The 22,908-nt window shown below is 38.3% G+C and overlaps 1 protein-coding gene across 2 annotated transcripts in view; it reads right to left on the bottom strand.

Annotated features, from left to right (window-relative positions):
• The window catches only part of KIF24 (kinesin family member 24), a 78,732-nt gene that overhangs the window by 29,872 nt on the left and 25,952 nt on the right, over positions 1 to 22,908 (bottom strand). For both annotated transcript variants that reach the window (XR_008661416.1, XM_055301991.1), the window contains exons 2-6: positions 20,387 to 21,034; positions 15,556 to 15,745; positions 9,667 to 9,764; positions 5,814 to 6,029; positions 153 to 240 (exon numbers count right to left, since the gene is read on the bottom strand). Coding sequence is in view for 1 of the 2 variants with exons in the window: in XM_055301991.1 (XP_055157966.1) it covers positions 153 to 240; positions 5,814 to 6,029; positions 9,667 to 9,764; positions 15,556 to 15,745; positions 20,387 to 21,009 (1,215 nt within the window). In the remaining variant the exon portion in view is untranslated. The remainder of the gene's footprint in view (positions 1 to 152; positions 241 to 5,813; positions 6,030 to 9,666; positions 9,765 to 15,555; positions 15,746 to 20,386; positions 21,035 to 22,908) is intronic.

Genomic DNA, 22,908 nt, shown 5'->3' with positions numbered 1-22,908 from the left:
AGAGGACTCATGTTTTATAAATGTGAAGAGGAATGCCTGTCATAGCCTTTTGGGTAAATCTGAGTCCATTTTACTTGTTAGATAGGAAAAATGAATTCTTTCTCTGTACTTAGGCTGTTGCAGGGGGTGGGTACTAAGGAAAGAAGAGTTACCTCTAAGAGGAGCTCCACACTATCCACCTGAAGCTCTTGCAGTCCCACTATCTGTACCACGTGCTTGCTATCTTCTCTTGCAAAGAGCCTGCAGATATAAGAAGATGGTTAGTATGGCAGACCTGCTGTAATGGACTTTGTTCTTGCCTCCCCAGAAACCATTCCATCATTCTCCTATTAGATGGCAGTTCTGTTATTTGAGTGAGATTAATGTGTATACTCCTGGTCTACTCCCACACCTCCTGACACCAGCCCTGGGCTTCAGAGATGTTCCTTGACTGTTATAAACAAGTCAGCATCTTTGGCTACAATTAAAAGAATGAACATAAGATCCAGACCTATGCCAATCAGTGGGTCATATATTCCTGGCTTCAGGGATTGGTTCAGGATTGGATATGGGAACTCTGTTGGTCCAATCAAAATAAAGTCCTAGTCTCTGGTTGTTAGGTTGCCTGGGAGTGAGGTGCTGGTGCTCTTTCTTTCTGGAAGTGAAAGTACATGGCCCTAGGAACAGTGGTAGCCATTCTGTATTTACCAGAGAGCCAATTTTGGAGGCTAACATCATAGAAAGCATAGCTGAGCAAAGAAATTAGGTCCTTATAACATCCCTGAGCTGCTAGAGTAAATAGATCCTAAGGCCTGATTTTCCTCTAGGCTTTATCTAATTATATGAGCCAATGCCTCCCCTAAATAGCTTAAGCCAGCATAAGTGGGGTTCTACTTTATTTCCAACCTAAGGAGTCTTGATATATCTTCCAAGGGAGGAAGAAGAGCTGGTGCTGTGACTGAATTTCTCAGGTCTGTATAAGGTTATGTGGTCTATCATCATTAAACCAAATACATCAAGGCACATGTATTGATTGAATCTATTAAAGACTCTAAGATTATTTTTCTCCCTTAATAAGATAGTGATTGAAGTTAGGAATGGAATTCCATTGGACAGCCCGGGTGGCTCAGCGGTTTAGAGCTGCCTTCGGCCTAGGGTGTGATCCTGGAGACCTCGGATGGAGTCCCGCATCAGGCTCCCTGCATGGAGCCTGCTTCTCCCTCTGCCTGTGTCTCTGCCCTCTCCCATCCTCTGTGTCTTTCATGAATAAATAAAATCTTAAAAAAAAAAAGAAGAAGAAGAATGGAATTCCACTTTACAGCCAAAAAAGGAAATAATTTTCTCAAAATTTTTTTCTTTTTTTTACAAAAGATTTGAGAGGGCAGCCCGGGTGTCTCAGCGGTTTAGTGCTGCCTTCAGCCCAGGGTGTGATCCTGGAGACCGGGGATCGGGATCGAGTCACATGTCGGGCTTCCTGCATGGAGTTGCTTCTCCCTCTGCCTGTCTCTCATGAATAAATAAATAAAATATTTTAAAAAAGAAAAAAAAAATATTTGAGAGAGAGAGAGCATGCGCAAAAGGGTGGCATGGGGGGGGCGGGGAGGAACAAAGGAAGAGGTACAAGCAGATTCTCCACTAAGTGGGGAGCCCAATGTGGGGCTTGATTCCATGATCCTGAGATCATGACCTGAATGGAAACCAAGAGACAGAAGCTTAACCAACTGAGCTACTCAGGTGCCGTTAAAAAACATTTTTCCGGGATCCCTGGGTGGCGCAGCGGTTTGGCGCCTGCCTTTGGCCCGGGGTGCGATCCTGGAGACCCGGGATCGAGTCCCACATCGGGCTCCCGGTGCATGGAGCCTGCTTCTCCCTCTGCCTGTGTCTCTGCCTCTCTCTCTCTGTGGCTATCATAAATTAAAAAAAAAAAAAAAATTTAAAAAAAATTAAAAAAAACAAACATTTTTCCTTAGTTTAGGTTTCACCCCAAGTTTCTAAACTTTTATAGAAGGACTGAAAGAAATCAGCTTCACCAATCTCTGTGACCTCTCAGAAAACAACTATTGGTACAGTCAGGCTTCTGGAATAAAGGAAGGACCTAGCTTTTGGAGTCCTCATGTCATTCCTGAACATATTTTCCTAGGTCCTACACCCTAAGCTCACCCCAGAAAAGTTCCTAATGGACAGCCCAAAATGTATTGCTAGATTTTAAAATCTTATAAGCAAGAATATATATATATTTTTAATTTATTCATGAGAGACACAGAGAGAGAGGTAGAGACATAGGCAAAGGGAGAAGCAGGCTCCATGCAGGGAGCTCGATGTGAGACTTGATCCCAGGACTCCGGGATCACACCCTGAGCCAAAGGCAGGTGCTCAACTGCTGAGCTACCCAGGTGTCCCAGCAAGAAGTATATTTCTATCACTTTTTATGCAAGGGTATAAAAACAATTTAACCTCTACTTTTAAGAGTTAATTTGTGGCTTCATACCTAATTGCAGTTTCAACCTCCCCCAGAAGTATGTTTTAACTTCTCAATCAGACGTTTTTTTTGATAAGCACTAGTGAGGTAATCTGTCACATGAGCCCTCTCTATCCCTCTCAAAGGAAAATGAGGTAATCTACCTAATAAGACCCCCTGCCCTTCCCCACAAAGGAAGGTGATCTTGCCTGGAACAATCTTTTATTTTCTTTTGCTACTAACTTCCTTGCTCTAGCCTCCTTTCTATAAAAATCTTCCATTTTGTACAATTCCCTGGACCTTCCCTCTACTAGCTAGATGGAATGAGGCCCGATTCATGAATTGCTTAGAAAAGCCAATTATATCTTAAAAAAAAAAAAAAGTTAATTTGAAGATCCATAACTTTTGGTTTCTAGCTTAAGAGGTGGACTGAGCATGTATGTTTCTGTTCACCTTTGTCAAAGTCTCACTATTACTTTTAGGAAATACATTTTATTAAAAAAACACACAGGATACAGCATAACAGCTCTAAACAGAAAGTATGCCATGAGTGGATCAGGACATTTCAGAAGTCCCAGGAAGATAGGCAAAAGAGATACTAGTCAATTAGCCAGAGATATAAAAACAAAAAGAAAACACCTACAGCCCAAGACACTTGCAGAGTAAGTGTAGGTTCTTCCCTAGTGAGCCCTAAAAGGAAGCTTCAAAGAAAGGAGTTAGTATAATCCCATCTCCGTGGCAATATATGAGTAATTTATTAAAGAATGACACTCACAAATAGCTGACTAGACACCTTGACTGTCCCTTAACCCAAATAAATTGGACGGACGAATGGATAGACAGACACACAAACACAGCAACTTGTATTCTCCTGCCAACTGTTCTTTAAACGAAGAGGACTTCAACTACCTCCATTTTGTCCTCAAATTTTCTAATTAGTTCTTTCCAGCTTATCTCTTCATTCAGGAAAAAGATCCTGCAGGCAAAGCATCCCTATAAGAGAATCCAAACTATCCCTTCAAGCAATAAGGACTGCCCAGAGCCAGCAAGCCCCCACTCACGACTGACCCCAAGATAATGATCAACTTGACCTTCATGACCCACCTGGGAGTACCCACCAACCTTTGTCCTATATTTTCCTTACGTAAACCTAGAAGTATTTTTGGTACTTTGGAAACAGTCTTTGAAATGTTAGTTTGCTGTCTTCCCAGTACTGGCCTCTCAGAAATAAATTTCTTTCTTGTTTCACCACCACTCATTTACTCTAACTTCGAATTTTGTCAGTGGCTAGTGGTTGACCTGGTCTGTTTGGGCCCCCCAGAGCCAGAGCCCAGCGCCCAGATACATTCTGACTGGAAAGAGCTCATAAATAAGTGCTGGGGCTTGGAAGAGAAGCTGTGATTGAGCTAACTTGAGGCTTCAGAACCAACAGAGAAGGTAAAAAGAAAAGCAACTCTCCTCCAAAGCAAACCCAGAGCAGAACCCTTCTTTATTTGGCAGTTGCTGTGTCGGGACAGAACCCTGAACACCTGTATATTCTCTGAATTGTGGCATACCTGAAGGTCCCCTTTCCTTTGGAATAGTCCACAGATGGCAGTCTGCCCAAGCCTAGTTGCTGGTTTCTCCAGTTTCACAACTTAATATCCTAGTACTCCTCTACCATGGGGGCCTGCCCTATCATGCTCTCCCTTCTGAACTCAAGCTGCTCTTCTACCCCCACCTCCCATTCCAGTGCTTGCCTGAAGCTTGTGGAATTTGCACATCCTTTTGGACAGCTCTGTAGGGGCTTGGATACCTTTGCTGGAGGCTAGTCTCTGTCATTGATTTAGCTTCCCCAGCCCTCTACCATGCTTAGCGTCAACTCTCTCTACTTGGTGTGGCTGCTCCCAACATGTCACAGGTCTGGTTAATTCTGTTATGACACCCTTTTATCCTTCCACGTCCCCTATTCCATCTCTCCTCCTTATTCTTCCAGTCAGTTGGTACCTTCACAATTTCATTGTTTCCTGCTCGATTGAAGTCATCTGTTTCAACCTAAATAAAACTTTATGCAGAAAAATATAATAGGGATTTAAAGTCAGAGTTACTGAATTCATTTCTAAATTACTGTATTATGTTGCATGGGCTTATAAGAGCTAAAAGTCTAATGTGAAGAAGAGAGATTTTTTTTTTTTACTGATTTCAGAAAACTATCATTAAATTTACCCTAAGATTATTGAGAGCAAAAAAATAAGAGAAAGCAGGAAATATTATTTATGGTTCTTCTAGTGTAATAATAGGTCAAAAGCATAGGAAAGGATTTAAGTACACGTTGACATCCTGACTTCCTGAAATCATGACCTTTTTCATAGACCAAAATAAAAGGGATAGTCTTTCAATAAACATTAGGATATTGATCACATAAAAATAATACTAATGCAGGGCCCCTGGGTAGCACGGTTGGTTGGGCATCCAACTCTTAGTGTTGGCTTGGGTCATGGTCTCAGGGTCCTAAAGAATGAGCCCTGTGCGGGGGTCCAAGCTCAGGGAGGAGTCTGCTTGGGTCTCTCTCTCTCTCTATCCCCCTTTACCCCTCCCCATGCTTGCTCTGTCTCTCTCTAAAATAAATATTAAAAATCCAAATGGGGGATGCCTGGGTAGCTCAGAGGTTGAGCATCTTGCCTTTGGCTCAGGTCGTGATCCCGGGGCCTTGGGATCGAGTCCCACATCGGGCTCCCTGCATGGAGCCTGCTCCCTCTGCCTATGTCTCTGCCTCTCTCTCTCTATGTCTCTCATGAATAAATAAAATCTTTAAAAATAAGTAAATAAATAAAATACTAATGGAAGGCTAATTTACATTTTTCTCTAGCTGAACTGATGGTTTAAAAAATATTCATCTGGGCCACTTGGGTGGCTCAGTTGATTAAGTGTCTGCCTTTGGCTTGGGTCGTGATCCTGGGGTCCTGGGATCAAGCCCCGCATCAGGCTCCCTTCCTCTCCCACTCCCCCTGCATGTGCTTTCTGTCAAATGAATAAATAAAATCTTTAAAAATAAATATTCAGGGAATCCCTGGGTGGCTCAGTGGTTTAGCGCCTGCCTTCGGCCCAGGCCCTGATCCTGGAGTCCCAGGATCGAGTCCCACATCAGGTTCCTTGCATTCTCCCTCTGCCTGTGCCTCTGGTTCTCACTCTCTCTCTCTCTGTGTCTCTCATGAATAAATAAATAAAATCTTAAAAAAAAAAAAAGAAATATTCATCTGATTCAAGAAACTTATTTCACAAAAGGGCAGAAATATAACAAGGCCTCGCATTAAATCCCATGATTCCATGATCCTGTGGGACTCTGGCCTAAAACAACGATGTACAGATTTATAGTTTCCCCACTCATAATCAGTACCTTTTTCTTCTATTTAAGAGGTCATAAAGCTGTCCACAGTAGATTTCATAGAAGCTGATCCACACGAAGAGGTGCCTTCTTGGCTGGGATACTTCTAGTTGCCTGAAGATATCTTTGGCAGCCAGAGCATAGAGTCCTGGGTTCTGATGAGTTCCTATCATGGTGTAGGTCTTCCCGGCACCTGTCTGTCCATATGCAAAGCAAGTGGCATTGCCTCTAGGGGAAAAATAATTTGTATAACATATATACTAAGAGAAATGCTAATCTACACATAGATTTTTCATGACAAAAATCAGAAACAGAATCCTGTTTATAGCTGACAAAATTCAACTATACGCATACAATCCTTTAAGGAAAGGACAGAGCTTTACATTATAAAAATGTAGGAAGAAGAAAAAATATTCTCAAAGAAGTACATGAGTTTTTTAATAGGAATTTGTTATGGAACTGGTTATATCATAAGACAACGGCCCCACATTCTAGAGATCAAGTAGACGATTTTGCCTTAATCCTAAAAGGTAAGTTTGATGAAAGAAGTAATAGAAAATTGGGATGCCTGGGTGGCTTAGTAGGTTAAGTGTCTGTCTTTGGCTTAGGTCATGATCCCTGGGTCCTGGGATCGAGCCGTGCATCGGGGTGTCCCTGCTCCTTGGGGAGCCTGCTTCCCTTTCCTTCTATCTGCCACTCCCTCTGCTTATATTCTGTCAAATAAATAAATACAATCTTTAAATAGAGAATTAAAATAAATACAATAGACAATGGAAGACTATATGAACAAGGTGTTAGTGACTACTCATAAACATTAAGGAAGTTTAGACAGAGGTAAAATCAGTATAAGCAAAATAGTTGAGGAATGACTCATAAAAGAGCTTTTCTAAAGGCCTCAGTTTTCACTTTCATTAATAAATTAATAGGTTACTTGTTTTTTTTAAGATTCCTTCTAGCCCTGACATCATGTGATTCTAAGTGAGAATCACTATTCCCGCATGTGGGTGGGTATGTGTGTGGTTAGGACTGTGAAGAACTGCAGAATTAGAGGTGAAGAAGAAAGACAGAGACTAATCTTCTGATCACATGTTTTCAGAGGAGCTAGAGGCCAAGATTATCTGAGTATCAGAGGCCCAACTATGTAGTGCAGAGCAGTAAGTGACCATAATGTTAAGTAGTAAGCAGCTATTGCAGACTCTTGAACAGGAATTGCATGGATGAATGATAAAAGTAGCTTCTTGCAGCAAGAAAAAATGTCTATGTACAGACACAGAGGTAAGGGGATACTGGAGGTGGGCAGAGAGATGAACATGAAGAAAGGAGCCTGAAGCCAGAAAGAAACCAAAGAATGAGTAATAGGACAAAAGAACCATGGAAGTGTGAGAAGAAAGAGATGGTAACTAATCAGATTTAAGCTGCTTGAGTAGAGACCAGTTACTCCTTGTCTTTTGAATCCAGGCTCCCAGCTGTATAGGTACTTGGATACACTGGTAGAGGCAGTGTGAGGAAAAGGAGGAAAATGTGAACAAACTACAGAAGATTCAGCAGAATGAGACTAAAGAATAATATCTACCTTATCTTCAGAACATTTTTTAGTTTTTTTTTTTTTTTTGAGAGAGACAGAAAATGTGAAGAGGGGAGGGATAAAGGGAGAGGGAGAATGAGAATCCCAAGTAGGCTCCATACCCAGTGCACAACCCAATGCGGCACTTGATCTCACAACACTGAGATCATGACCTGAGGGGAAATCAAGAGTAGAAAGTTTAACGACTGAGCCACCCAGGCACCTCATCTTCTGAATATTTTAGAGATGCGCTTTTTGAAAAACAACAAATATGGATATGAAATGTCTCTTATGGTTCGCAGAATGGGTGCATTTAACTTGTACTTTTTTAAAAAAAGATTTATTTTAGAACTAGAGAGAATGAGAGCATGTGTGTGTGTGCACATGCATGAGCAAGGGGTGGAGCAGTGGGGAGGGAGATGGAGAGAATCTCAAGTTGACTCCCACAGGGGGGCTCAATCTCATGACCCCAAAATCATGACCTGAGCCAAAATCAAGGGCTCATGCTCAAGTGACTGAGCCACCTAGGCACTCCTGCACCTCTTATTTTTTAATTGGTACTGGCCTAACATTCAAATTCTAACTTTAGAAACTTGCTCTCTTAAAAAGTACTCCCTAGACTTTGTGCATAAGAAATTGAACCTGAAAGGAATCTCACTTTTTCAGCCTGCTCAGAATACAAAAAAATTTAATGACTTCTACAAAACAACAATAAAAAGAAAAAAATTGGGCAAATGAAGTTATCTGAATGGCCAATGAGCACATTTCTGAAAAGATTCTCAACATCATTAGGCATTTGGGAAATTCAAATACAAACCAAAATGAGATCAAGTTATATACCCATTAGATTGGCTGAAATAAAGAAGACTGATGATGTTAAATATGGTGATATAGAAATGCAATTCACAGGGTGCCCCTGATACTCATGCTCTCTCTCCAATAAATAAATAAATCCTAAAAAAAAATTTTTTTTTAAAGAAGGAAATTCGATTCACATATATTGCTATTGGGAATATAAAATGGGTATGTGGAGGTGCCTGGGTGGCTCAGTCAGTTTAAGCATCTGCCTTCAGCTCAGTGATAATCCTGGGTTCCTGAGATCAAGCAACACATCAGGCTCCCTGCTTGGCAGGGAGTCTGTTTCTCCCTCTTGTGCTTGCTCTCTTGCACTCTCTCTCAAATAAATAAATAAAAATCTTTTTAAAAAATAAATAAAATGGGTGTGTGGAAAACTGTTTCATACTTTCTTATAAACCTACACCTATCCAATGACCCAGTAATTCCATTTCTAGGTTTCACCCAAGATAAATGAAAACATGTCCAAGAAAAAGACTTGACCAAGAATGTTCATACAGCTTTATAGTCCCAAACTGGAAATAACCCAAATGTCCATCAACAGGAAAATGGATAAGTTGTGGTATATTTATAGAAAGGAACATTATTCAGCAATAAAAGCTATGGATACATGCAACACATACTAATACCAAAAAACATTATGCTAAGCCAAAGAAGCTAAGCATAAAAGAACCTATATGGGAATGATTCTATTTATGTGACATTCTAGAACAGGCAAAACTAATCTATAGTAAAGGAAAGGTCAGTGGTTATATAAGACTTGAGGGTGGAAGTTGGAGATTTACTAGGAGGTTATGGAAATGGTCTACTATCTTGTTTGAGATATTGGTTACTTGGACAAATACAAGTATCAAAACTCATCAAACTTGAATACTTCTTAAGATCTGTGCATCTAATTTTATTTGAATTATATCCCAATATTTTTAAAGTTCTAAGAATTATTTTTAAAAAGTCAAAATACTCTGGAATCCGTGATTCTAGCAAGCTGTTTGACATTTTCTATCTATACATGCCTATATTTTGAATAAACAACAGAGTCCTTAGTGCCTTTTTGGTCCCATTTAATGTTTATTGTGAATAATTATTCCAAAATTTAAAAAATACATCTATAAAAAACAGGTGACAGTCACTTACCTATCCCACTCCAGTGAAAAGAGTAACTGAACTATGGGTAGGATATTTAATTCCTATTTTCAAAAGTTCAAACTACAACCACTTAAGCCTTTTTATTCTGAGGACTTTGATAATATTATATTATTGACAACTTATATTTTTGCTGAAATTTTCTGAATGCTTGGTAAATCCAAAAGAGACAATGCACTCTTCAGAAGAGTCTAAATTCATGGGATTAAAACACAAATTAATGTCTAATTCAAAAAAATAAAAAACATAAATGATACTTATAAAGAAATATGAACCAAGCGAAGCAAATAATAACTATCATACCCATTGAAAATATGCTGAATGAGTGGGTGAGTAGTCTTCATGTATACATCCCGATTGGTGCATGCTTCACCAAAGACTTCATCAAAATAAAAAACATGCTGAAAAAGAAATGTGATTTTTATATAAAGAGGTATTTTCTGGGTTTTCTTCACTATTCTAGTTAACACATAATAAAGGTGCAAGTACGTTTTCAACTAATAGTAACTGACTATGACAAACTTAGAGATAAATAAGCAATCAATAGGGCTTTTTTAAGATCTCTGTAGATATGTTCTTACAATGTAAAAACAAAAGCACACGATTTTTGTTCTTTTTCTTTTTTAAAAGATTTTATTTATTTATTCTGATAGAGAAAGAGGCAGAGACATAGGCAGAGGGAGAAGCAGGCTCCATGCAGGAAGCCCGATGTGGGACTCGATCCCGGACCCTGGGATCACGCCTTGAGTCAAAGGCAGATGCTCAACCACTGGGCTACCCAGGAGCCCCGATTTTTGTTCTTTCTTAAGTAAATTATGAGTACAAGACAGCTAATCCTCCTTAGGTCCAGGAGAACTGAATTCTATGGGGGTTTTCCTCATAGCCCAGCTAGGACTAGCATATTTGAAACTTGGAGGAATTATAAAGGAAGACTTCCATTTCATAGGTTACATAGCTGGTCTCCCCCCCCCCCCGCCCCAATTTTATTTATTTAAAAAAGATTTTATTTATTTGAGAGAGTGAGCAAGAGAGAGAGCACAGGAACAGGGGCAGAAGGAGAGGGAGAAGCAGACTTGCTTGCTGAGCAGGGAGCCTGACTTGAGGCTGGATCCCAGGACCTTGGGATCATGAGCTGACCTGAAAGCAGATGCTTAACCAACTGAGCCACCCAGGCACCCCTTTTTCTTTTTTAAAGATTTTATTTGAGAGAGAGAGAGTGAGCGCAGGGTTGGGGGGGTGGCAGAAGGGCAGAGGGAGAAGCAAACTCCCCACTGAGCTGGGAACCCAACATGGGGCTCCATCCCAGGACCCAGAGATCATGATCTGAGCCAAACACAGATGCTTGCTTAACCGATTCAACCACCCAAGAGCCCCCAAAGCTGAGTTTTTAATTCCATGAACACTTATTGCTCAGCTGGTAACATGTATAGTTGCAGTAGGCACTTCAAAAGGCCCAAAGATACAGATATTACCCTACCATTACCCCAACTTCACACCTAAAGATGTGAATCCAGACAAGTATACAAATGATTCTAAGCTAGAAAACCTTTGAGAGATAAAGTACATGTGGAATTCAAAGGAAAAGCATATTCCTTCTGATTGGGAGAGACATTATGAAAAAAGACTGTACACAGAAAGAGCCATGAGGGAAGAAGAAGAATTTAGAGGTAGAGACGGAGGCAGGGGAAGATATTCTAGGCATGGGAAAAACCTTAGCAACAGTCAAATGAGGGAAGCACAAGGAACATTTAGGAAACATTTAGAAACATTTAGGAAACATTTAGGAACATTTAGGAAAAATGTTGAAAACATTCAACACTGTGGTTGAATCATAGGATCTTGGTAGATAGAAAGGTGAAATAGAAGGCTAAGAATAATGTATTAGGACTATGTTGCATGGGTATTAGGACAGTAGCCTTAAGGACAGAATGTTCATATTTAATTTAGCAAATAGTGGGTAGACAATAAAAAACCTTGCAAAGGAAAGACATGCTCTGAGCCATTTTACTGGAAGACTAATCTGGCTTCACACTGCGAACAGACTAAGAAAGGGACACTGGTAGTAATCCAATGGTAATCCAGAGATTTGAATTCCCAAATCTTAACATCTGGTGGATTATCCTCTGTTTTAGAAGGGTCTAAATTCAATGATGACAGTAAAAATAAAGAGATGTATGCATGAGAAATTTGGCCACTGCCTGGATATGAGTTGGTGGGGAGAGAAAGTAGTCCACAATCCCCAAATGAATAAACCATGATAATCTGGAAAAGGATAGAAGACCCTATTAAACTGGATCTGGAAAGAATTAACTTAGCAGCAATAATCATTTGCATAATTAAGAAGATTATTATGTTGGCAGACCAACTAACTCTGAGTAAAAAAAATCCTAATTTCAAGCCTGACTATAGTGTAATAATGGCAGTCCATGTGCAATCAATGAGCCATTAAGCCCTTTCTTCTACTACCTCTTGGGCATACTCTAAATATGTAGTTGAGAAAAATTGCATGGGAAAATCCAGCAAAGTGAACTTGGGCCAATTTACTGTGTGAGTCACTCTACTCAGGTCTGATTCAGTCTTGTGTATCATTACAATACATTGGAATAGAAATTTGCTAGGTCACCTGAACAGAAATTATTCAATTATTGTTGAATGTATTAGTTAAAAAATATTGCCAAAAGTTAGAAGGTGAGAAAATAATGAATCTGTGCAGCATGATAAAGAAATCTGTGAACTTTTAGTGGTATGAAATATGTGATAGGATTTTAAGAGTAATGTTTTTAACTGCTGAATCTGGGTGACAGGCACATAAGGGCTCATTATACTTTTGAATAAACTTGAAAATGGCAATAATAAGTAAAATCTATTTCTAAAATATATATATTTTTTGGCATTTCTCAGCAAAATAAAAAAATGATCACAAGTAAATGTGAAAACTTTTTAAATTCCTTTACTTCATTGAGTATTTGGCTATTCTTCATCTTCTTCTATAAGTGCCTGTAAATAACTTTACTTCTTGAGTATATATCTTAGAAAACACATTGATTAAAGGCATTAGTATCTTTCCTTCCAATAGGACTTAGTATTGATTTTTCTAGTACTTCTGTAAATATCCTTAATGAAAGATATGTGAACATGTAAGATTAGTATTATTATTAATAATTACTGCATATATTATAATATATATTTATATTCTTTAAAGATTTATTTATTTATTCATGAGAGACACAGAGAGGGAAAGAGAGAGGCAGAAACGTAGGCAGAGGGAGAAGCAGGCTCCATGCAGGGAGCCGGACGTGGGACTCGATCCTGGGTCTCCAGGATCAGGCCCTGGGCTTAAGGTGGCGCTAAACCGCTGAGCCACTGGGGCTGCCCATATTAATACATATAAATATAATAAATGCTAGCAGAAGATATCTAAATACATATATTCCATAAAGTCCTTTGCATCACATATATTTCATTTGATCATACTTAATTAATTAGGTTGTATTAATATACACTTTAGCCCTGATATGATCAGAGTTTCATATTTTATTTTTAAATAAGTTTTTCAGATTATTAAAGTATTAAAGTAACATGTATTTATAGAATATCTCTGGAAACACAGAACAGGTAATAGTGGTTGCCTTCAAGGAGGACATAGAATAAGCAGGACACTTTTCACTGCATTCCTTTTTGTATGTTTTGATTTTCAAACAAATAAATCTATGTTACTCAAAATTTTTTACTTTTTAGGGGCACCTAGGTGGCTCAGTAGTTGAGCATCTTCCTTTGGCTCAGGTCATGATTCTGGGGCCCTGGGATCAAGTCCTGCATCAGGCTCCTCTCAGGGAGCCTGCTTCTCCCTCTACCTATGTCTCTGCCTCTCTGTGTTTCTCATGAATAAATAAATAAAAATCTTTAAAAAATTTTTTTTTGCTTTTTATATAAAAGTAGCATGCTGATTATAGACAAATTTAAAAACATGGAAAACAGTAAAGAAGAAAATAAAATTATCTACAAATCTTACTACCCAGGGATAGCCACTGTTGACTTTTTGATATATTCAGTACCATCTCTTTGTTCTATATATATTTCTTTATTTAAGAAATGGAATGAAATATATACAAATTTGTTTCCTTGTCCTTCCACACATTATGTTGATACAAAATTAAATGCTAAGCAGGATAGCACATTGCATATATATGATCATATATACTAAATAACAAAGAAGATTTGAAAGCACATTTAATTAAATGGATATATACAAACCTATTGTTTGAATTCCTGAATAAGTTTAAAAATTAAAACCCAAAGAGTCTAGGATCAATATTTATTTGCTAGGTTTGCTATCAACCTCCTTTTTCTTCTTTCCACTTAAGGAAAGAAAAGGGGGTGAAAGCCCTCCCAGCACTTGTATTATGACATTGATAGGTAAGGACTTTGACCTATGAGAGCAAAGGTCCAAAGTTCAAACTGCAGAGAAAGTGCTATGAAAACTATGGGTGTTCAATAAGTATTGACCAATGGTAATGACAAAGAAGTAAGGTTATTATGTTTTGGAATAATGGAAAAATACAAAAGATAAGACAATGCTTCTTTGAGGGAATTACTGTGACAGAAGCATCATTAAGGGCTTCTTGGGTAGATGGCAACTGGACAGGACTATTACTATGGTTATAAGTAGACATGGAACTAGATAACATTATAACTAATTGACATTTAGACCATCTTCAAAATAAATACCTCCCATCTAGACCTAATAGATTGTGCATTGATCAGCAGTCAATAATGCTGTTAAAGTAATTGGGTTGTTTATACAGTGGTCTAGTAATTTAGTGCCCATAGAAAGACTCAGTGGATTACTTTGAATGTTGCGGTGAAACCCAATTTTGATAACCAAAGAAAAAGATGAACAATGCCAAATATAAAAGAGGGGGAAAGTGTTAACAATTTGACTTCAGTGTTAACATATTTATTCCAGGAGAGTAAAATTTCAGCTGACTAAGGTGAAATGCTAGCACAACAGATTACTCACCACTTTTCTTCTACCATTTACTGGGTTTTGAGACAAGAGAGCAAGAGAGAATAGTATGAATGTATATAGAGGCAGATTAAGAGAGACTTGAATTCCCAAATCTTAACATCTGGTGGATTATCCTCCGTTTTAGATTGTTTAGAATTGCTTCAGGGCAGCCCAGGTGGCTCAGCGGTTTAGAGCCTGCCTTCAGCCCGGGGTGTTATCCTGGAGACCCAGGATCAAGTCCCATGTCGGCTCCCTGCATGGAGCCTGCTTCTCCCTCTGCCTGTGTTTCTTCCTCTCTCTGTGTGTGTGTGTCTCTCGTGAATAAATAAATAAAATCTTAAAAAAAAAAGAATTGCTTCATAATTTTAAGAGTACCTAAATTATGGCATCTTCCATTCATGGCCTGCTGCTTCCATAGGAGACTGAAGTTATTGCAAGGTTATCTAGTTGCTTGAAATAAGTTCCTTTCAATATCAAACTCTTTCTTCTTGGACTCTTATCTTTCTGGCAGGGAGTGAACACTTTCTTATGTGTCTAAGTTACTAGTGTTCTATTTAAATCCTTGTATGTTAGATGTAAAAGTGAAATCATATCCCTGGACTGCATTTACTTGCTATAATCTATTCTATACAAACTAACCTGCTCAATTTCCACCAAGTTAAATCTAAACCCAAAGACAGTTGAGAACCAAAATAAGCAGTTGAGTGGCTATCTGGAATTTTGTTGCTCGAAAACATATCCTCCATATTAAACTCCAGATTCATACTCCTAATAATAAGTTCATACTGTGAGATACAGGCAAGAATTGAGACTGACTATGGGATCATCTCAGAGTCACTCTGGGGCATATACTCAGTGACTAGTCCTACCTACCACCACTACATTCTTTTTATCCCCTTAAGACCCTTTTTTGCCAAAGAGGTATAATAACATTCGTGTTAAGCAAATATATGATGCAATTCTATAGCCTTAGAATGCAGAAATTACGTTTTTGTTTCCTCCATTGCACTATATTTGTTTAAAATGAAGGTCCAGAGTATTAATGATTTATATCACGTATGAATACCAACACCCAAAGCAGAAATTGGGTTTTAGAATTTGTATGCTATCATTAAAATAAGAGCAAAAAAAAAATCTACACACTTGATCATATTAATTCCAAACACAAAAGGAAAGCATCATACCTGCAGAATATATTGTGTAAGGTCAACTGCTTCTTTCTTTTCATGAACAAGTAGCGTTTCTTTGTCTTCTACAGTAACAATATTAATTTCTCCACGACGTACCTCCCTCATGCCCAAAGGGCGTTTTCGAACACAAACTCTAATTTTCTCCATCTCAGTCCAAGGATTCTCTTTCTCTGAGGTGTTCTGTCTGATATATATTTAGAAGTGGGCTTTAATTAATAATAGGATAAAGCTACTTAAGAGGTCAAAGTATCAGTATATTTTGTTATTTTATATACACATTACACCTAACTTATATACACATCTTACATATATAAAAAGCTTTCTCAGTGTCAACACTTTAATATGTAACTTATACATATTAGGTGTATAGAAAGTTCTTTTACTAACTAAATCCTCCTGATTACTTCTATCTCTATCTCTAATCCACTCCATCCTCTGTCCTGCCAAAAACAAACAAAAAAACTCCCAAACCCTAAGAGTTGCTCTAGCTCTAAGACATATGTTTGGCTTCCAGATGTGGTCTTCCAAAAACTTCTATATGTCTTTCTATATATCCCCCCAAATCAGGCTGGTTACTCCTCAAAATCAAACACAGTTATGTTTTGATCACCCCTCCAAGGCCTTTAAAATACCTAAAACCCATATCTATTGCTTTCTCTCAATCCAATTATTCTTATACATTTACTGTTTTCTTGATCATTCAATCTAATTTCTTTTTTTATCCTACCTGGGATCACCTTGATCCTTGAATACCTTGAACTAGGTGGTAGGTTTCAATGTACTTTTTCTCTGTTCCTCCTGGTATACTCTGCCCTCCCTTTGTCTTGCTCTCTCAGTTCCTCTTTTTATTCACCTGATCTGTATTTGTTAGAACACAATCCTGTATTTCTTCTTCCTGGGACAATTTTACAACTGGTGCTGCCCACCACTATCAGCCTTCTATTCAGACGCATTTCTTCTCTGGCTCTGACTTCAATGAACTTAACAATCTTAACAGCTAGAATATTTGATGAAATATTCCTTGAGCTAGGGATACAAAATTCACCAGGTTTACTTACTGAGTCTAATGGGGCTATATACACTTATCTCTAACAACTGACCGTTTACCTATATAGAAATTCCTCTTAACCTAGTAACAAGAAAATAGGATTCTTGAAAGTAGTTTACCAGATCAATGTCTTTGGTCCATATACTAAGATTGCCTTAGCAAGACAAATTAGTCCCTTCCTTTTACACTTTAGAATTTGATTAATAGCCCCTAAAAAGCCTTTTATAATAGATTTTACACAGGATATTTCACTATATAATTGTTTCATATCAATTTCGATTTTCTGAGCCCTCCAACTGGCTGGAAAATTACTTTTTGCCAGGATTTTATTTAAATTAGTAAAAAGGAGCGAATAAAATTTCTATATAGTGCATAAAGGACAACACCAGGCTTTTAAAGCATTTAAGGGAGGGAGGGGCAATGAGAGAGGGAAAGAGAGACTCTGAAGCAGGCTCCACACCCAGTGTGGAGCCCAACTCAGAGCTCAATCTCATAACCCTGAGATCATGACCTGAACTGAAATGAAAAGTCAGACGCTTAATTGAGCGACCCAGCCTGCTTCTCCCTCTGCCTGTGTCTCTGCCTCTTTCTGTCTCTGTGTCTCTCATGAACCAAAACACAGCAGACTTTCAAAAATGTACCATTTTGAGGTTAAGTGTGGCAAAATCTTGACAATCATTAAAAGTAGATGATGGGCAGGTAGGGGATTCATTGTTCTATTCTCCCTTCTGCATATGTTTGATTTTTTTAATAACAAAAAAAATGTTTTAAGATTTTATTTTTTCATGAGATACAGAGAGAGAAGCAGAGACACAGGCAGTGGGAGAAGCAGGCTCGCTGCTGGGACTCTATCCCAAGACCCTGGGATCACGCCCTGAGCCAAAGGCAGATGCTCAACTATTGAGCCACCCAGGTGCCCCCCAAAACAAAAATTTAATGCATTATTTTAACAAGGGCCTGTGTCAAAATTTTTATTGGGAAGTATTAAAAACCTAATTGTATAAAGCCAATTAAATGGGATAGAAAAAATCTTTTTCAAAATCGACTAAGGGGGATCCCTGGGTGGCGCAGCGGTTTGGTGCCTGCCTTTGGCCCAGGGCGCGATCCTGGAGACCCGGGATCAAATCCCACATCGGGCTCCCGGTGCATGGAGTCTGCTTCTCCCTCTGCCTGTGTCTCTGCCTCTCTCTCTCTCTCTCTCTCTCTCTCTCTCTATCATAAATAAATAAAAAATAAAAAAAAAGTTTAAAAAAAAAACAAAATTGACTAAGGACTCTAGGATGGATCATGTGGTCAAAAAGACTACAGTTTTCAAGTTCAAGGGGCAAAAAGGAATGAATGTTCTGCTAAAAGGCTCTGTTTCTTTTTTAAAGATTGTATTTATTTATTGGAGAGAGAAAGAGAAAATGAGTGGGAGGGGGAGGGGCAGAGGGAGAAGGAGACTCCTCCTTGAGCAGGAAACTTGACACAGGGCTCAATCCCAAGGACCCTGAGATCATGACCTGAGCCAGTCAGACACTTAAGCGACTGAGCCACCCTGGTACCACTAGAAGGCTCTGGTTTTAATGCCCAACATTCCTTAGAAGAGATAAGCTGTATCTTCCTGACATGAAGAGTTAAGACAGCTGGAGTTAGGTCTATTTAAGATCTCTAAATTCATTAGACTTTTATTAATTTATTTTGAGCTTACTTGATTTGAGGCATCCAAAGAGAATGCACTTTGGACAAGATGACATCCTAACAGTAAGCATTAAGTTGGTGAGGGAGTTTCTCAGGGTTCTAAAACCTTGAATGCTACTTAGAAACATCTGGGTGAGAATATGAGAACTATTGGGAGGAAATGTCCTTTCTAATCTCTATTTCCCTCACATAATAAAGAGTGAGAAGAGAGAGAAAATAATGACATTAAAAGTAAGAAAGCTCAATGGAACAGCTTTCATTCTGGGTTTGTCATGTATAAACCTTGATAAGAGCACTTACCTCACCATATGGTTGTTTGTCATCCCACTCACTCCCCCTAAGAGTCTAAGAGCCTCCACATATCCTAATTATCTTTACAACTAGAATCAGACCTAGAAGAGGTGATACTTAATATGTGCCACATAAATGAAATAGCAGTATTTAAACTAAAATATTCATTCTGTCCAAATAAATAATGTAAAGTGGTATCTTTATTTATAAATAATTCCAGTTTAGATTTGTATGTGTTGTTCAATACAAGATTGTAATATTCAAGAAAATATCTCTTCTTTTACCAGAGCTAACTAATGGGACAGAAACAATCCTGGCTTTGATAGTCATGGAACAATCTAGTTCTCTAACAATTAAAAGAAGAAAAGAGTACTATATACTCTATGCTCTGCTAAACCAAATAAAGTTTTCAGAAATACTATAAAATGCACTATGTATTTCAAATTACTAAAAGCACTTTTACCTGTAAAATTGAGTCTTTTATTTTTGGGGTGAATAAAAGAACTGGTTATGAGATCCTCTGAAACCTTAGCCAATATAAGACCAGATGTAAATATACACCTTGTTTTAAAGTATGAATAATAGCCTTAAAAAAGAAAAGGAAAGAAAAGGAAATGTGGCTTAAGTATGTATTTTGTTTCAGGACGCCTGGGTGGTTCAGTTGGTTAAGTGTCTGCCTTTAGCTCAGGTCATGATGCCAGGGTCCTAGGATTGAGCACTGGGCTCCGTGCTCAGGAGGGAGCCTGCTTCTCCCTGCCGCTCCCCCTTTGCTGTGCTCTTTGTCAAATAAATAAAATCTTAAAAAAAAAAAGAAGGTATTTTGTTTCTCCATAACTTGCCATGTATAACTTTTAAAATAACAAAACAACAAATATGTGTTGTTTTTAAAAGAACATGCTTTCTATTATACCAATTCTGGTATTAGAGATTATTCAATATTTCAGCTCCTATGGACCTTTATTTCAACATTTAACTTAAAGCACTAAGTGAAAATAATTTATTGTCACCCTGAGTCTCAAAGTCTAAGCTACATTAAAATGTCTTAGCCTTCTGCAATCACCAAAATCATATGTTCTTGCAGGGCTGGAATAGAAAAAAGCACTCAAAATCAGGACCATATTTCAATGTGTGCAGGTAAACTAATTGCATGAAAGAACTACTTAATTTGGGCAGCCTGGGTGGCTCAGCGAGCGGTTTAGTGCCACCTTCGGCCCAGGGTCCAATGAGACCCGGGACTGAGTCCCATGTCGGGGTCCCTGCATGGAGCCTGCTTCTTCCTCTGCCTGTGTCTCTGCCTCTCTGTCTCTCATGAATAAATAAAATCTTAAAAAAAAAAAGAAAAGAAAAAAGAAAGAACTACTTAATTCAACTACATGCTCTTTGTTTTTAAGCTCTATATCTCCTGGTTGAAGTGCATCTGATAACCTTAAAAAAAAAAAAAAAACCTGTGGAATACACACATTTTTTCCATTGCAGAAGGCCAGTTAACTATTTTACCTTCAAGGATGCATTATATGTATCATGTTACACTATAATAAATAATAGAAATAGGTCTGCTAACGGAATAATAGCAGATCCTGGCAAGTAGCAGCTGTTTGACATACATGAACAATATCATCTTTCTCCCATCTGGAAAGTCCCAATTCCTCATGAACTTCACCCCATCAAGGTACTGCTATTATTATTGCAGAAGCTGTTCACTGTAATTTTCTGTAAATAAGGAGTGGGTGCTCTTAATCATGGAGGCTTGCCCTTGCCTGATGCTACCCTCTCCATCATACCCCCCAAAAATATAAAAATGATTACCTGCTACAAGAACGAGGGATTCCATAGTTATACCCTGAAACATGAGAGATTCTTTGAATAATGGGAATATCATAATCCCCCGGGATTGGAGAAAAGTGATTTGATGAAAAGAGTGAAGTGTTAGTTTCTGTTTGCACATAGGAACCAGCAGTTGTGGCATTCAGAATTCTTGTTTTTGTATGGTAATGGGAATCATCCGGCAGTATGTGTTCTAGCACTTTTAGGTAACTAGACTTCTGTTCATTTACAGAAAAATCTGATAAACTGCACAGTTCAAACCCATTGTTGTTGGTAGTTCTGTCTTTGTCGTCAGCAGGAGAATCAAAATGCAGTTGCCGGCGAGGGCCAGATCTGGATTCCCAAGGCTTACTGCACAGGCAGTTTGTCTGAAGAGGATGCTCTGGGCTACCGACTTCTTTATCTTCTTCCTGCATAATTTTAATGATTTTGATAAGTTGGAAGAGACGTTTGCGGTCGTTCATGTCACGGACTCCCAATTTAGAGTAGTCTTTCATTGTAACGTTGGCTAATTCATCTATTTTTCGAAGGCCAAGGGCAGTAAAATGAGGATAATACTGTGCAAGTTCAGCTTCACAAAGACATTCATACAACCAGGATGTCATTTTTGTGAATGAGTTTCTATAAATTCTGAAAAGGAAAAAAAAAAGCCATTTACTTGAAATAATGATATATATAATTATTTTGTTAAAAAATTAAAATCACAAAACAAACATGCAGAAAAATTCATTCTAGCATGCCAAGTTTTCAAATACATTTTTCTTCTGAAATAATTAAACAGTACAGTGCATAGGGAAAGATGCTTATGATGCATTTGTAGTAATAGATGTAATTTGTTCATATGCTTAATACAAATAGAACTTCAATTGTATACATACACAGGTACCCACACACAATGCAAGTTACTTACTTAATTCTAGGGAGTTCCTTCCAACCTTGCAATGTCTACTTAACACATGTCACAAACTACTGAAACCTTGTTCCCAACCACTGATTGTAGCAAGACTAATTTTAGATGTTCAAGTTAATGTCAAGGCATGTTGCACAACTGTTTCCTATGATTAATGAACAAAGGCTAAGAACTCTTTCAGAATGGAAAGCAGAATTAAATAGCAAACCACAGAACTGATATAACTCAGAGGAAATCACATTTGTATCTGCTGAGTACTGGCAAAAGTTAGTTGAATAAAGAGATAAAAACATCTTTAATTCAGAATCTAATTCAGGATCTCAGATCATTCTAAGGTAGGTGAAGGGAGGTGGTTGTAGATGTTAACTTGCACAGAATATGAATACAATAATTTTCCTAGGATAAATAAAATAAATAAGTAAATAACCTAGGAAATGGTCAAAATTTTATATGGTTGTTGCAGCACCTGGCTGGCTCGGTCAGAAGAGTACGTGACTCTTGATCTTAGGGTCGTGAGTTTAAGCCCAATGTTGGATATAGAGATTACTAAAAACAAAAATAAGATTTTAGGGGCACCTGGTAGGCTCAGTCAGTTAAGCATCCAGCTCTTGATTTCTGCTCATCAGGATCCCAGGTTGTAAGCCCCACATTGAGCTCGGCACTCAGTGTCTGCTTGAGATTCTCTCTCTCTCCCCCCACCCCTGTCAATCCTCCCCTTGCACTCTCCTCTCTCTAAAATAAACAAAATCAAATAAATAAATAAATAAATAAATAAATAAATAAATAAATAAATAAATAAAAGAGTTCAAATGGTCAAATACTGTAATCCTCAAAAAATTTTAACACCAAAGTATTTAATCAAATACTAATAAATGATGTGTTAATAACACATAATCCTAGTCTATTACTGAAGTCAGGACCCCGAGGAATTCTCTACACCACTGTTAATCAAGTTCAAGTTTGTGAAAATATTAAAAATTACATTTTCTCAAAACTGTTTTATAAGCCCAGTTTTCAAAATTCAGTTAGTTAATTCTCAGTAAAGATTTTTTCACTTTAATTTATATTTTGTCTTCATTCTAAGAGAAACAGAGTTGAGGGCCAGGTAATAAAGGTGATTAAAGTAACTTCTATAATTAACTTTGGAGGAAACACTACTTAGGGTGAGGAAAAGGCTACACATCCTAGACTCATCCATTTGTGGAAGATTTGAGGGCATGGGGGAAGGCCACAAATTCTTCGCATGTTCTTTCACATCAAGAGGCAGTGTCTTTTTCCTCCTACTGCATCTAGGTTGGCCTTGTGACTGTTTTGCCTAATAGAATGTGGTGGAGCAACACTGTGTGACTTTCTTATTTATTTATTTATTTATTTATTTATTTATTTATTTATTTATTTATTTATGATAGTCACAGAGAGAGAGAGAGAGAGAGAGAGAGAGAGAGAGAGGCGCAGAGACATAGGCAGAGGGAGAAGCAGGCTCCATGCACCGGGAGCCCGATGTGGGATTCGATCCTGGGTCTCCAGGATCGCGCCCTGGGCCAAAGGCAGGCGCCAAACCGCTGCGCCACCCAGGGATCCCCACTGTGTGACT

This window comes from Nyctereutes procyonoides, unplaced genomic scaffold (genome assembly GCF_905146905.1).
Source record: "Nyctereutes procyonoides isolate TBG_1078 unplaced genomic scaffold, NYPRO_anot_genome, whole genome shotgun sequence".
NCBI lineage: Eukaryota > Metazoa > Chordata > Mammalia > Carnivora > Canidae > Nyctereutes > Nyctereutes procyonoides.
The sequence above is the reverse complement of the archived record's forward strand: the minus strand, read 5'-3'. Positions and strand labels throughout refer to the sequence as shown.